General features: G+C 34.8%; 1 protein-coding gene across 12 annotated transcripts in view; it reads left to right on the plus strand.

Annotated features, from left to right (window-relative positions):
* Patronin (calmodulin-regulated spectrin-associated protein patronin) overlaps window positions 1–16,306 on the plus strand; it is an 81,960-nt gene that overhangs the window by 293 nt on the left and 65,361 nt on the right. For 7 of the 12 annotated variants that reach the window (XM_029311950.2, XM_029311952.2, XM_029311954.2 and 4 more), the window contains exons 1-2: window positions 1,131–1,649; window positions 3,214–3,898. In XM_029311950.2, coding sequence (XP_029167783.1) covers window positions 3,545–3,898 — 354 coding nt within the window. In that variant the 5' untranslated portion in view covers window positions 1,131–1,649; window positions 3,214–3,544. Of the gene's footprint in view, window positions 1–2; window positions 72–1,130; window positions 1,650–2,132; window positions 2,296–3,213; window positions 3,899–10,823; window positions 11,297–11,742; window positions 12,812–16,306 lie in introns of those variants that run through there. The other 5 variants (XM_085481127.1, XM_029311951.2, XM_085481129.1 and 2 more) reach the window with 5 other exon arrangements.

Consider the following 16,306-nt stretch of genomic DNA (forward strand, 5'->3'; position numbering starts at 1 on the left):
TTCCCTACGACCTCCGACTTTAACGACGATACCGACGATGACAGATATCGAGGTGACAGAAGCTCGAAAAGGTGAAGTATCCGAAGGAAAGGTGTTCTTTTATTATATTTATTCGAGACGTTGGAGAGTTTCTTCCCGTATGTCGCAACTTGACGTTTGAGGGAAACGAACTAGAGAGAGATTATTTTTTTTCGGAAATATAATTCTTAGTTTGAATTTCGATGTCATGTGTGAAACCGTGAATTTGATTGCGTATCAAAATTTAAAAATGATACGGCAAATCGTTCTCGTAGAGATCAATGACATATTATACTTGATTCATTAAAATTCGCTCCGAGCTCCTATAATGACATTTTAACCGCGGCACACTTATTCAAAACTTGACTATCATAATTTGAATTTCTAATTTGTAAGCACACAAAAGAATGTTTTTATATAGGTATATATATTATATATTCAAAGAAGTTGTATTATAATTTTGCATAAAGGATTTAGACTGTATTTTTTATTTTTTTACATTTATATTTTTATATTTATATATATATTTATATTTCAAAATAATATTATATATTATATGTATATTGTACCCAGTAAGCAAGAAATATTTGATCAACATTTTAAAATATTGATTTTATATAAATTTTCTAAACGTTACGATATAATGTTTTATAAATATGTTTAAAATATTAATAATAAATATTAAAAAAAAAAAGTTAATTGTGATGTTTTATAAATGTTTTAGAAATATCATTTAATAACATATTGCTCTCAAACGTTAATTTCAACATTACCGAAACCTCTAAATCGATGTCAAAGTTTGTTCATAAAAAAGCTTTTTTGCTTACCGAATATAATATTTTTCTGTCCTCTCTTTTCAAAGAATATAACATATACATAAACATAAAAATACACATATGTACGACACATAAATAAAACAAATCATATCTACAGACACAAAACATTAACATCACCGAAATCTATAAAATAAAATCAATGCAGATAATTCGCAACGAAATATTCCACAAAAATCAAGAGACTCCCAGTAAGCTCGTTTGAAAATTGGCGCGCGGTCAACGCGCATGCGCCTCGCGGGTCGACTCGATATCTCGCGCCCGGTCGAGCTCTCGATCACTCGTCTCGCGGCAACCGACCCTCTCGTTCTCGCGTATCGCGATGGACGGCGAAGTGCTGCGTGCGGCGTACTGCTGCCTGCGAACGGACGTATCTCCGCGTTGAGAGGGAGAGAGGTTGTTTGTCGCGCGTGTGTTTACTCGGCGGAGCTCGCGAGTATCCTGTCAACGCGCCTCGCGACTCGCGACGAAGAGACCCCTCGACCGACGAGCGGAGTGAAGTCGGGCGCGATCGTGCGAGGGAGAGAGACGGAGGAAGATACAGTGCAGAGTTTAATCGGGCATCGTGTCGTGCGCGAAACCCTCGACGGATATCCTCGTCCTAGTGTTCGCCTCGCGGGACCTCGAGGCCAGGAAGCTGTCAAAACGAGCGGATACGTTCGAGGAGCTTCGGGTCGCGAGACCTCCGGGTCTCTCTTGAGCGTGAGAGAGAGAGAGAGAGATCGAAGGAGAGAGAGAGAGAGAGAGGACCGAGTCGATCTCGAGAGAGCAGTAGGAAGACGCGAGAGAGAGAGATAGGTATGGCCTCTTCGACGATGGTACTCTAGGGTACTCGTATTCGCTTACACGCGTTCCTCGGGTTTCCACCTCGATCTCTTATTCCCGGACACCGTATATATATATACATAGAGAATTTTCGTTCACGCGCACATGTAGAGAGAAAGAGATCCTTGTTCCCCGAGGACGTCGACTTCGTTTCCTGCCGCTCCCGTCGTCGTCCGGTTGTTCCTCGTGAGAGGATCGATACTCGTCGTGGCTCTTTCGAGGAAGGGAGAGAGAGCGAGTGCGTGAGAAAGAGAGAGAGGACAAGCTTACCGACCAAAATAGCGAGTTCTCTCTCTCTCTTTCTTTTTCTCTATTCCTCTCTTTCTCTCGATGGTGTCTTTTGGCCGCGTTTTGCCCGGCATTATTTCGCGCTGACAAGTTTCGCGAGACGGAACGGCTGGGTTAAAGAGGGGTGGGTTGGGGGGGGGGGGAGGGTATGTTCGATCGAGAACGTTTCGCGTCGCCGGTAGCTTTGACAGCGGAACTTTCCTGGAACGTCGTTTACCGCGAGAGATCGAGCGAGTCCGTTTATAGGATCGAGACTGCAAGAGTGCGAAATTTTGGATAGATTCCGTTCTATTTTGGATCTTTGATCGACCTGGATTTATAGGATGTCCAGGTGTGTTTTCTTTCCTTCGCGATTCTCTTTTGAGGTTATCTAATTTAAACGCGTTCCCCCTTCTCGAGGTTATCTAATATATTTAACTACACAAAATTTTTTATACACGTGGCTGGGAAGAATCAATGTTTAATATTAATGTCACTTAAATCTGAAATTTTTATGAATTTTAATATTATGTATTCTGGACATTGCAAATTTGGTCGGATTTTATATATGTGAAATATTTGTGACGTTGTTAATATAGTCAATTTCATGTGTATATTCATATGACAGTTTTCTAGGAAATAGATTTGTATATATTTATTAATATTTTAATCATATCAATATTAAATATAATCAATATATTATTCAATTATATTAAATAAATATTATAATTGAGTTTAATATTAATTGACCTAAGAATTTATATGGAGAAATGAAATTTTTGGCTTGAACATAATAGTTAAGAAATGACAAATTATATGACGTGTCTAGTCGTCTGTTCTGTCAGTATAATTGTCAAATTTATTAATGAGTCATCGTGATTGAAATTCATAATATTTACATTTACCAGACCATCAGACGAATATCTTGAAAGGAATACCAACTCTGGTTCTCTTCCAGAACCTCTGCTATTAAAATAAATTTAACTTTACCATTTATATTCTGTGCGTCATATTTACTCGTCGAAAATACACAAAGTTCCTTATATGACATGTGTCTTCGTCTCTTAAACTCAAATCCAATAGCAATTTTAATCATGTAAAAACTAACAGGAAAAAGAAAACTAATTAATGACATTTGATTTTAAGAGGGTTAAATGATTCGTTAAAAGTCGCGTGACAGATACCGCCCACGTGGGAATAAAAAAAAAAATTCGCGAACACGAGCTCCTCAGTGTATCCTCTCTATCGCATCTTGTTCGTATCATTACAGAAGACGGCGAGAATTTGGTTGATACAATGTGTATGTGCGTGTGTGCTCGCAAGGATAAACCGAAGGGAGAGAGGAAGTGAAACATTCTAAGTAAGGAATTATAAAACGACGAGTGAAAAGCACGAGAGTACAGAAAAAGTGCGGAGGAAGAGACCCGGGGATTTTCTCCGACAGAAGAAGAAGAAGAAAGGAAAAACAAACAGCGAAGTAGAGAAAAGATCCTTCCGTGAGATCGTCTTGGCTATGACGAGGACAGGGAGTCGTCTCGATCGGTCGTCGTCTTTGATTGAAGCCGCGGATGTCAGCCCCATCATCCCCATCATCCCATTGAATGTGGAACACGATCTCACGGTTCTTCGCTAAGGGCAGCAAGACCACCTCGCCGCTGCCATCATCACCGACGACGGCGGCAAAAGACGACGAGGAACAACAACAACAACAACAACACGAGCCCGCGTGCAACGGCGTCGCCAACGACGACGCGTCCGTCGACGGTACGAGCGCCGTCCATGTGTTCTACGGCGCGACGATGGATCGCGGCGCGAGTGCAGACGATCGACGATGGCCTCCTGCCGCAGCCTCCTCCGCTGGAACAACGACCGGTGCCGCGGCGGCAGCGGCAACAGCCGACCAGCAGTCCAGCGGGGGCGATTCCGAGCACTTCGACTCCTACGACTCCCGCAAGGTGAGTCCTTCTCTTCTTGTTCGCATCTTATTTGTCCACTTCCCTGGAAAACCTTGAGAAAATCAAACATAGGGATTTTTGTTGCCTATTAAAAATCCCAGAAATTTTCACGAGACACTCGGGCAATTTTCCCCAAAAATGATGTCTTTGATCTTGTTTCAATTTTTATCTTATTTAAAAAACATGTCCAATGTATCTCGTTTTGTAAGATTTTAAAATTATTATTTATTATATTGAAATTTTTTATTAAAGTCTCATGTAATGAGATGATATCCGACTCTTTACGGGAATTTTATTGAGACACTCGGACAATTTTTCCAAAAAATTGGAAAATTGTCTGATGATTTTACTCTTATTTAAAGAACATACGTCTAATGTATCATTGCAATATTTTTGATTTTTTATCTATTATTACATCTACATTATTTTTATTAAAATCTCATGTGATGAGATGATTCTCCGATTCTTACGACGTCCATCAGATGAGTCCTTTTCTTTTTGTCCATCTCTTATTTGTCCAGAGTGTCAACTTATATTTCGAAAATAATACAAACTTGTCCCAAAGAAAATATATGTTTATCTTTTGATATAAGAAATACGATTTAATATTTAATACTCTATTTAAATGTATGTATAGGACACACCATATACTCTCTTTCTGCATTAAGATTAAGTGTCATAGGAGGGAATTTATTTATTAATTTTTACTACACTGAAAAAATTGTTATCTTGACTAAACCATTCAACTAAATTAATATTTTGTTAATGGAACATGGAGAGAATTTTCTCTTTGAATTTACCCTGAAAATCATGATAATCGTGGGACAATATGGTATTAGAAGAATTTTTCTGATTAATATTTACAACAAAAAATATTAATATGTACATAGTAAATTTTACTTCTTATTATGATAGATATTAATATTTTTTACAGATAAATATTAATTATAGAGAAACTCTTATAAAATTCTCCAATATAATATCATATTGTCCCACGATTACCATGATTTTCAGGATAAATTCTAAGAGAAAATTCTCTCTGTGAACATATATTAGTATTTAAGTCAAATTTCCGTTTTGTTAGATTTGATATGTTATATTTAATTTAAATATTTCTATGTGGTCAATTAACAAAATAATATTTAGTGGAACGAATTAGTCAAGTTAACAACTTTCTTTCAGTGTACAATTTTTAATACAAAGAATCAAAAGACAACAAATGCACTGTATTGGCATATTAAAAAACGATACATCTCGAAATAATACAAATTTTTACTAAAGATGAAAAATGCTTATTGTTTGACATAAGAAATATGATCTAATATAAATCTATACCTACCCTATTTTATATATAGAGGACATCTTATACATATTCTGCATTGGATTGAAATGTCATGAAAGGGAATTTAAGATCTATAATAGAAAAAAGGTTCTGTAGGAAGTGAGATCTTTTTATTCAACGTTCGTCGTTTGTGGGTGAACGTCAAAGGAATTCTTCGTTGCGTGTATTTGCGAGAGACGTATTATTGTAGAGGGCTTGTCCGCTTGGCAGCAGTAAAGCTATTCCCGAGCTGTGACGCTGCGACGAATATGGCGCTCGTTTCCTGTGCCACGGAGCTTATTTATTGCACGATAAAACGTCGCGGCTACGGATGCGGACCATCGAACGCGGTTCACTTCCTCCTTTACTCCCTTTAATTCCCATCTCGGCGAACCGATAGAATCGCGGTAACGCGCACCTTAATCGCCCCTTTAATCACGTGCGAAATCTCGAGAGCTTAAGTGTAATTATTATCTTTCCTTACACGAAGATTTTACGCGATCGCCTCACTTTTCAAGGAACTGTATATCGATCCATCTATTAATATGGCTTCGTTTATTGACCCGCACCTCGTACGAAAGACATTTCCTCATATCTATGTTTCGCAATCCATAATTTATCACTCGATTTTTAAGTCTGGATTAAATCGAATGTGTATTATCTATATGTCAATTGTGCTTTTCTCTTAAGAAATGTTGTTTGATCATTTTATTATTTTTAATGCCAAAGATACTTTATATTTATCAAACACAAAGGAGTTATCTTTCTTTCTATATATATTGTATAGGCCGGATTAAATGGAGTAAGAAAATCCTCTATCCTCTATGAGAAATTAATTGAAAAAGATTGGCCAATCCGAGGGAGCACAAGCCTTGATTGATGCCTTTTTAATTAATTTCTCATTAATTATTGCGAAGATCGCAAAATGATATACAGGACTTTCCTACTCGATTTAATCTGTTTTATCTGAGCATTATGGGTGGGACAATTATTACTGCACACACTGTATATTCAAGATTTTTAAAGAATAAGAAAATGATAGAGAAAAATAATTTCTCATAAATATTCTTTAAATCTTAATATATATATTTGTAATATATACAAGATTAGAAAGATAATAGAATTATAAGAATATATGGATTAGAAAATATATATTTTTCTTTTATATATATATATATATCTTATAAATTTTAATTCTATGGCATATTTAAAATTTCTTAGTTATCATTACATAGGTATTCACCAATTTACGCTGTTTTTCGTTTACAAATTCTTGCTTCCGCATATATTTAATTCTACACGATTTTAAAGCAATGTTTCTTTTATACCGTTAATTTTGGCAACCTGCACAAATCCGTGCTAATGAACAATTGATATGTGAGTACGCTAGCGACCTCCTTATGGATTACGTTTTGGCTCATGTCCAAAAAGGTCTCGTTAGTTCTCGACTTGTTATAGAGAAAAATGTGTCGGCGATAGAATATATTCGGCAAAAAAGGTTGCCAAAGCAAAGCTGCGATATTTATATATTTATTATTCCGTATAAAGATTTTCATAAAAATAATTAAATGAAAGTATTAGCCTATAATACAAAACTAGCTCGTGGCGACACACTTGTAAGAACGCTGATGCGTAATTTCAGTTTCTCGTAAGCAAGGCCACCTTATTGCGTGTTTGTGCTTCATTTATGCCGCCTTCGTTACTTATTTTCAAAGTCACAGTAAAAAAAATTCCTCTCGCAGAATCCCGCGAGCGATCGTTCCGAAAGTAAATGCATCGACGTTTATATAGCCCAGTTCTCTTGCACCAGGATAAGAAAAGCGATTTGATCTCGCGTCCGCGCGTGCTCGATCTCGTCTCGATCGTTTCCGTCGATTAATGTACTGGAAACTAAGCGCCTAATTTAAGGCGTGTCGTTGGAGAGCCTCCTTTTCTCAACGCCGAGCGGGAGCGTGTGCTCTCCACGTAACAAGCGATGCAATTATCAAACGTGCATTAAGACGAGCTATGCAACGCGCGCGTGCAACGCTGTGCAATTAGCAGCCGTGAATTTCTCGGGCGTTTTACATGTTCCGATTTCTACTACCGTCTCTCCTCCGCATGAAATGTTCACGAAAATATATATGGACCGCACGCATTAAATTTCTCATTTAAATATCCTTACGACCCTTTTTTCCTCGTAAAGTAACTCCGCATGTTCAGAGTGTTCCATTCAATAATTCATTGTTATTTTAGGAAACCAAGGTTTCCATCGAAAAATGTTACATACAAAAATTGCGATTGAGAGGGGCGTCTTGTTGAAACTATCATATTATAAATCGATTTCTTGTATATTTGATATAAAAAATTGTTAAAATTGAATAGTTGAAAAACGAGATATTTTATGCTTAATTTTAACACATTTTAACAAAAAAAAATTTCATAATATATTTATTTTTCAATAATCTTATATCTTAATAATTTTCTGCATAGAATGAGATAATCACATAATCAGTGAAAAACATCTTTATATCTTCTAACTTAAAAAAATGTGCAATTTGCACTATGGATGCAACTGGATACTTTTTTAAAAACAACTAATGTTTTTATACAAATTAATTTATCTCATTATTCCATGCCGAAAATTATTAAGATTATCGAAAAATGAATATATTAGTTATTATAGGAAATATTTTATATTTTTTGTTAAAATGTGACAAAATAAAGCATAAAATATATCTTGTAAATCATTCATTTTTTGACTATTTAACATTTTTTTTATTAAATATTATGAGGAATTGATTTATGTAAGAAAATTATATGATTTTGTTTAAAAAAATAATCTCGAAATCTCAGAAATGCCTGTACTTAAAATAAGACTATAGGCTTACGATAAAAAATTCGACAACGAAATTCTACAATTTTTGTATGAAATATTTTTTGATGGAAGCCTTGATTTCCAAAAAATATAACAATGCATTATTTAAAACGGAACATTTTGTATATAGCATTTCTGCATACGATAAATTTCATTATTGTTAGAAAGTGGAACGAATATTCGAAACTTATTACAAACATAATAATTGGTTTTTGCATAGGTATGAGTTTTATAATCACGAAATGGTTTTAATTAGATTAAAAGAAAGAAAAAACGATACTTTACTTTCAGAAAACATAAAAGTGAAAATACTTACGTATAAAATATGTGAAATAGTATTTAGAAATAATATTTAACGATGTAGAAATAGTATGTTCCTGCATTTTATATTTTAATTTAAAATTATTATATCGATGTCGATACACTTAGTTAGCGTGATGAAACATCCGGTGATCTTGAAATGTCGATCGATCGAGCAATCGATTTAGATCGTGTTTGGTCACGATGACTTAGCTCGAGGATTTTCCGGGATATTTAATCATTAATAATATTACGAATGAGAAAGAGATGTTTTGTGTGAGACGAGGACTCGGTTCTTAGCTGCGCGCCTTGACGGGCTCCTTTTAGAGTAATTACAAGAGCGACCATGACACATACTCGGAAAACGATTAATGTCTTGAACGAAGTATGTATTAGAGTCTCTCTTGTATCGTCCGCGCACTTAAAAAAAAATAACCAGAATAATTTACTATGCGCATATATTATATGGTTGCTATTAGATAATATGTCGTGTTAGATTTTGCGTGTTAGATATTTTATTAACTTGAGAACTATTTATATCTTTTTATATATACATATTTTCAGTTCAATTCTCAATAGTAGTTCATGACACATTACGACTTGCATATATATTTCGTACTCTCTCTCTCGGGGACTCGTAAAAAGTATTTAAAAAATTATCGGGGTGAAAGTGACGCGTGTATCCGACTTGACGAGGCAGATAATCGAAACCGTTTTAAGTTTCGAAACCGCGTGCAAATAGGGAAATGTGCCGCTGTGGGCGGCAAATCGAAAGCGAGACATCTGGCCTCGTGTGAACAGGGCCATTTTTAGAGTATTTGTGTCATTTAATTATTACATATATAATACATGGATATATATTTAAATATTTATTAATTTATTAATTTCAATTTTGCTGCGTGGAATATTTTCTATTTTTTTTTTCAATATTTTCAAATATTTCAATTCTCTAAATATTGTGCGTGAACAGCGCCGTTTTTAGACGTAGGTATTTATATCATTTAATTATTGCACACACAAATACATTTATGAATTTATCAATTTTGTCACGAGAAATATTTTCTATTTTTTCAAATATTGTAATTTTCTGAATGTTGTCCCCAAATAAATTCTAGACACACATTAGACATATGTACCTTCGTGAAATGTCTAAAGAATGTCAACTTTGTCGCCCGTGAAAGACGGAGGCGTCTCGGGAGCATGAGATAGGTTGCGTTATAGACGTCTCTGCCTTTATACAACACTTGTAACCATGTCCTTCGCTAGAGAACGAGTAACCCAATACCTTGTGAGAAAATGAATTCGCGTTATGCGACAGCCATGCATTGTTTCGCGCTCATTGTCAGATGCTTTCCGTGAAAGGAAACGCTCTCGAGACGCTTTCCATGATCAAACTCCTCATTCTTAGCTTCTGCAGCGTTTTCTTATTGCATCGTTTTTGGGAAAGTTTCTGGAAAGCTTGGAAACGCTTTCGCGATTCATTGAAACGTTTATTCGTTTATGAAAATTCTCATGATTTCATTAAAAAGTACGACCTGCCGGGGGAAATTATCTTATTAAACTGCTTTGTTTATTCTTTCAAAAAAAGAAAAGTATATTCTGTGTTTTGCACATGCGAGGTATTTATATATTCTCGCTATATTCATACCATTGAATCTGCGAATGTTCTTAATTACCGTAATTATTGTCTTGTCGAGGTCACCGTTCTCAGGGCAAAAAGAATTATTCACTGTAACATCACGCATCTGTCGCCCCACTTTTACTAAAAATATTTAATAATGATACAAATAATGATAAGTCAAAATTTATTACCATTGTACGTATTGTTAGCGAGAATTGATAGGATCATGAAAAAAAATATCTACATCAACAAGAGAGAGAATATGCGAATAAAATTGACACAAATAATTTTTACCTTTGTTCGATTTTTTATTCAAAAGACCGAATATAAAATTAATAAATTTTGTAATATTATATTAGTAATTTTGCAGTTTTAAATATTATTTGTGTCAAATTTTATTCACACAAATTTCTGTTGACACAGATCTTTTTTTCATGGTTTATTAATTAAGTATAATTAATATAATTAATAAAAATAAAAATTATTAATGATATAAAAATACAAAATTAGAAAAGGATAATTCATTTATTCAGGAATATGAACTAATTATCGAAAACGGGGAGAAACATATTTCTATTCATTCGAAAGATAAATTATTTATTATTATTCACGCACGTGCGGGGTCACTCGTGACTCGTGACGTGGCACTCGCAAGACGAGGATTAATTAATTACGTTGCGCTTAGGGCCTCGTTATATCTCGATTCGCCACTGCGTGTATGTGCGTGCGTGCGCGCGCGTTGTGTGGACGTTCATGGATACGAAACGCAGCAGCTGACTCACTGTCAGTTGTGTATAGAGTGCCGTCTCTTCGTGCGCGCGCGATTCGCTCGCTAGTGCGGTTTCGCGCTCGGAACTGACCGAGTGTTGTTCCCTCGCGAGGATGATGGGACAATCGTTCATCGACTACCGCGATTACACTTGACGCTCCCGCGATCTGCACCATCCCCCAGCGAATTTCCGAGACGCGTGCGGCGGGTGTGATTGACATTTGGGGGGACGTCGAATAAGGGAGAAAAATCGGCGGACATGATTTATCCGAGGGAAGTTCGAAGGCGGGTTTTATATGGTATAAACCGTGAAAGATGACGCGGAAAATGGATTGGAGATACTTATGAATTATTGTATATAGTGGAGTATATGGGAAAGATAGATTTTCTCATGGAAAGTGAATTATATGTGAATACGGTAATATATTAATGGTGAATTTTGTGTGCGGATAAAATGGTTCGTTGCTTAACGATTTTATGATGCTTACGTGATCCCCTTCGTATCGAAATATCAATATTTTATATACAGGGTATGTACTTTCGGGAAAAACTTTGAAAACCTGGTATTTTCGGGAAATTTTGAAATTCTTTCTTGAAAAGTCAAAAATTCTCGTAGAATTTGATTGAGATTCAGAGAATTTTTTAAAAAGTTGCCCTTAATAATTAAGAAACACATTTCTAACATATCTTTGCAATATTTCAATTTTTATTAAAATTTTATATGATTTTTTATTGACGATCTATTTTTAGTATCAAGATCGTACTTTGTTATTGTCCTAATTAATTTTATACAACTAATAAAAGAAACTTATTTTAAAAAGCTGCATCTATACAAATTTCCTTATTTTATCTGGAATTATAAACGAAAATCAGGAAATCCTCATAGGATTTTTTTACAAGATTTGGGTAGACATACTCTGTATATAACATATTTATAACATTTTAATAAAATATAATATAAATTCTTTTTAAATAGAAAAGAGCAAGTCGCGTGCGCGTTTTGCGGGAAGTGATTCATCGTATCTCGGAAGTGCGTATCGATCGCGATTGTCTCTATTTTAGGGCTCTATAGTCGTGGCATATGATGCAAGTCGCGAAACGTCTCATGATTCCTTCATTATCTCTCTATGACGTAAAAAAAAATCTCACTGGATCACGCAAACACAAAAGGACACTCCCCAGACTTATCCCACGAAGGCGTCAGAATTCTATCGAAAACAGATGTTGGCCCTACGTCACCTGGGAGAGAATCGCTCTTTCGGCTATTATCGGGAAAAAGGGAGCGCGATGCATCGCCGCTGCAGCTGCTGTCGTGCAGTCGCCGATCGTTATTTCTCCTCGTGCGTTCTAGATAATCCGCAGAGGAGAATATCAAGGAACGGACCGTGCAAAACGCATAACGAGACCCGACAACGGGAGAATATCATGCTATAATAACTGCCTCGCTCCGCGAAGTCGGTCGCCCGAAATTAAACTCATTCGCCGGCCTCTCTCCCGGAAGCGGATGCCGTGCATACCAAAGTTTCACTTCAAAAAGGGACAAGTATACGTGAAACTGTGGATCACGAAGTTGCGACAATTAAAACCGGCGAGATGATGTCGAGAAACCAAGTGGTGATGCAAAGTGTCCTGTCGTTTATATAGATCGTGCGATTGAAGAAGATAATTGAAGAAAAAACTTTTAATTAGGAACTTATTTGGATTTAATAAAATTCATAATTAAAAATTTATTGTATAAATGTCATAATTATTTTAAAAATTTGAATGAAATTTTTAAAAAATTATTAAGAGGGAGAAATATATATGAATGTAAATAATTTTTTGAATAAAAAAATCTCTAATTGAAACTCTCGACATTAATCTAAAAAACGCGTATATACGCGCGTTCTTGAAGAGTTTGACGGGAAAAACGCGGCGTTACCTTAAAAAAGGCGAGAATGGCGAGCGAAGTGATGCTGGCACCTACGCCGGCATCCGCGACGTCCATATGGGAGATGGACGATGTCAGGGATATGGTTAGAAGCGAGGCCGTCACCACGATTTACGTAAGTCGTTCTCTCTCTCTATTTGCAATCGCATATGTTGTATATTGCGTCGCGCGAGATCTGGAACAGCGTTCTTCGATTTGTCTTAATTTATGTTAAATCTGATTAATGGAATTTGTATATATCAGGGTGTTTACTCCTGGAAAAAATCTTGCAAACTTGGGATTTTCAAAGAATTTTATCTTGAAAAATCAGATCATTTTCATGGAATTTGTTTGAAATTCAGGACAAAAAATGCCCCTTTGATCATTTATTCTTAAGTATCATATGTTTGACATATCTTTGCAGTAAAATTTTTATTAAAATTTTATGTGATTTTTTATTGACGATCTATCATCAATATTAATATTGATGTATTAATTATGCAATTAATTTAGACAAACAATGTGCGATATATCATTATCTATAAAATATCTTGATATTTAAATAAATTAATCCTCCTTATTTATTTAATAAATAATTGATTTAAATAAATTCGTACTTTTTAAGACATTTATAATAAATTGTATTTTTATTTTATATTTTTGCATACATATATTTTTAGCGTTTAGATATAATGATATATTGGACATTGTTGTTGTTCATTGCAATTGTATGGATAGAAAATATATGGAAAGTGCATACAACAAAAGAATTTATTAAATATTTAAAAAGCTGTATCTACATATTTTCTTATTTTACTTGAAATTTTTAACGAAAAATAGCTGGATCAGGGAATTTTCGAGGAATTTTTTTTACAAGATTTGAATAGATTTGACATCCTGTATGCGCATTTTCTGCGGATATAAAAAGATTGTACCCTTTCGTTTTAATTTTTGACGAAAAAATCTTTGCGCAATATTATCGTACTAGAATGTATCATGTTTTTTCATTTCCGATGTGCTTTAAATTGTGGTTCGAAAGTTTCTCGAAAATGACCCGCGGTCTTGGAAGAAATGGTAATAATTCACGATTCGGCATGCATTATACGTGCTCTCTGCGTAACAGAGGACACAATAATGTCAAGGACACGAGATTTCACTCTCGGACCATCAAATGATCGTCATGGTCGATGAATAGCGACGGAAGGAAAAATTGCGTGTCGCTCGAAAAGGAATCCGCGGATTTGCAAAAACCTAAGAACATCACACAATTTTCATTTCTTTTAAATTTTTATTATAAAACGAAAAAAAAATACAACGCGGAATCGCGAGTATCGCGAATAGGCCGCCGCTCTTCTCCTTTATTAATTAATTACCTACCGATATCTTTTTGATTGAATCACGGAAGAACGAGGACGGGCTTATAATGCGGCTTCCGCGGATTTTGCGATACGCTCTGCCGGCTTCTCGCCACGCTGGAAATGCTGTCGACTCGTTGCACAACTAATTAATAGGTCGATCGCGTATACCGAGCCATTCGCTCACGCGTGGCTTTTTTATAGCCGTGATTTTATAGCGTCCACACCCGCGAATCGATCAATGATTTACGATTATGCCAAGTATCTCGGGGAATTAGGCGCCAAGTTTTTTATAGATTATATTTAATATTATATAATTATAAAAATATTAAATGTGAAAAATTATACAAATATATTTAATAATCATTTAATTAAGGGAAAAGGATATATGAATATCAGCAATTAATTTGAGGAAGTTTTAAGAAACTTTTTATGTTTATATTTTTTATATATTGTATACTTATAAAAACATTTAATAAAATTAATTATTAAAGACATTATAATAAATATAAGAATGTAATTCAAGAAAGAAAGAATATATATGTATAAATAATTTGAGAGAAGAAATATATTTTTTATATTATTTAATATTAAAAATATTAAGTAATATATAAAACAATTTAATTATAATAGGCATATACTTATGCTTAATACTCTTCTTATGATATTATTGTAATATATTGAGATGAGGGGGAGAGAATTTTAAATTATTTGTACCATTTAGCATATAATGTCAAACATTTTTTCTGCTTCCTTTTTTGAGTTTAATTTAAATTTTGCTACATCCTTGATTAAAAGTTTCTGAAGCAAGTTGGACATATTTTTGTCGTTCCTTTCGGTTTCACACTTTCGATTAGTCGTGCGTGGATTGTCAAAGTCGTGTAGGTTGTCACGGAATGACATTCGACTACCCACTCGATGTATAATTCGTTTTTGCAATCGCGATAAATCGGTCTCTGGAACATGAAATTATCTCGTAGTAAATTCTTTGCGTAAATTATAACACGCATCGTGCATATGTCCCAGTGTTTTATTTGCATAGCGAATTTTTCTATCAGTCTGAAATCAAGATATCTTTTCTCGTTTATTTAAAAAAATTTCGTAACGATTTTATATTTTATTGGACTTTTAATTCTATACTTATTATATATAATGTAGAATTTGCATGCGATGTGGATACATAATAAACCGAGATGATGTCACATATGGGTCCCAATATAATCTATATAAGTAAGGTAATTCTTTTAAGAGCATCTGTCGATTACATACTTATATGTCGCTCGAAATGAGATTGCGATCGCTGAAATGAATAAGATATTCATTTTTCTCTCGTCGAGTTTGAAATATATTTCCAAGTTCCTACCTAATTTTCACAGCTTTTCCCACGTTTCGTGCCATATTAAGAAAACAACTATTAACTCCATTTCCAAGTTTCGACACTTCACCGCAGTTTAAAAGATTTTTACTTATTGTTAGAAGAACTTTGCGCAACAATTATCAAGGGGAATTTCATTCAAACTCATTCTCTCGACAAATCTATATCATTCTATATGATAATAAAAACCAATTAAAAATAATAGTAATTATAGTTGTGTAGTATAATAAAATATAATAATAACAGTATAATAATAATATAATTATTATATTTAATATACATATATAGTAATACATTATATAATAATGATAAAATAATGAATAAAGAATTAGAAAATAATCTTTATTATTGCATCAAATGTGGGATTGAAGACACAAGAAAAAAATGTATCGCACACAAGAGAAATATTTCTCTTCCCTCTTATTCTCTCCGCCGGCTTTTATGACGTTCGTGGGCGGACTGAAACGTGAAAAGCAAACGATTCCGTATTTGGTGCTGCTGCTGTTGGAAAGTAGCAAAAAACAACGACGTGCACAATTCGTAGCGTTTCGAACGACTGACAGATCAAAGAGTGTTGCGCGGTTGAAAATCGCGGCGAGATAGAAAAAGAAGATGAATCAAGCACGGTCTCTTTTTATTACTTCCGACGTATCTCCTTCAAGTTCCCTCGAGTCACACACATTCTCGCGTTCCCCTTCGAATCACGGAATCGCTTTTGCACGACGACGATGAAGAGGCAGACAGGCAGGTAGATAGGCACTTTGCACTCGAAAAGTAATTAGTAATTCAGCAGCGCATTAAATCATTTCCCGAGTACACGTTGAGAGAGAGAGAGACCGTCAAGGTACTGCAATATCGTTAAAATAGTCTGCCGATGTGTCAGTGCAGTGATATATTATCC

This window comes from Nylanderia fulva, unplaced genomic scaffold (genome assembly GCF_048542155.1).
Source record: "Nylanderia fulva isolate GAGA-0341 unplaced genomic scaffold, ASM4854215v1 Scaffold17, whole genome shotgun sequence".
NCBI lineage: Eukaryota > Metazoa > Arthropoda > Insecta > Hymenoptera > Formicidae > Nylanderia > Nylanderia fulva.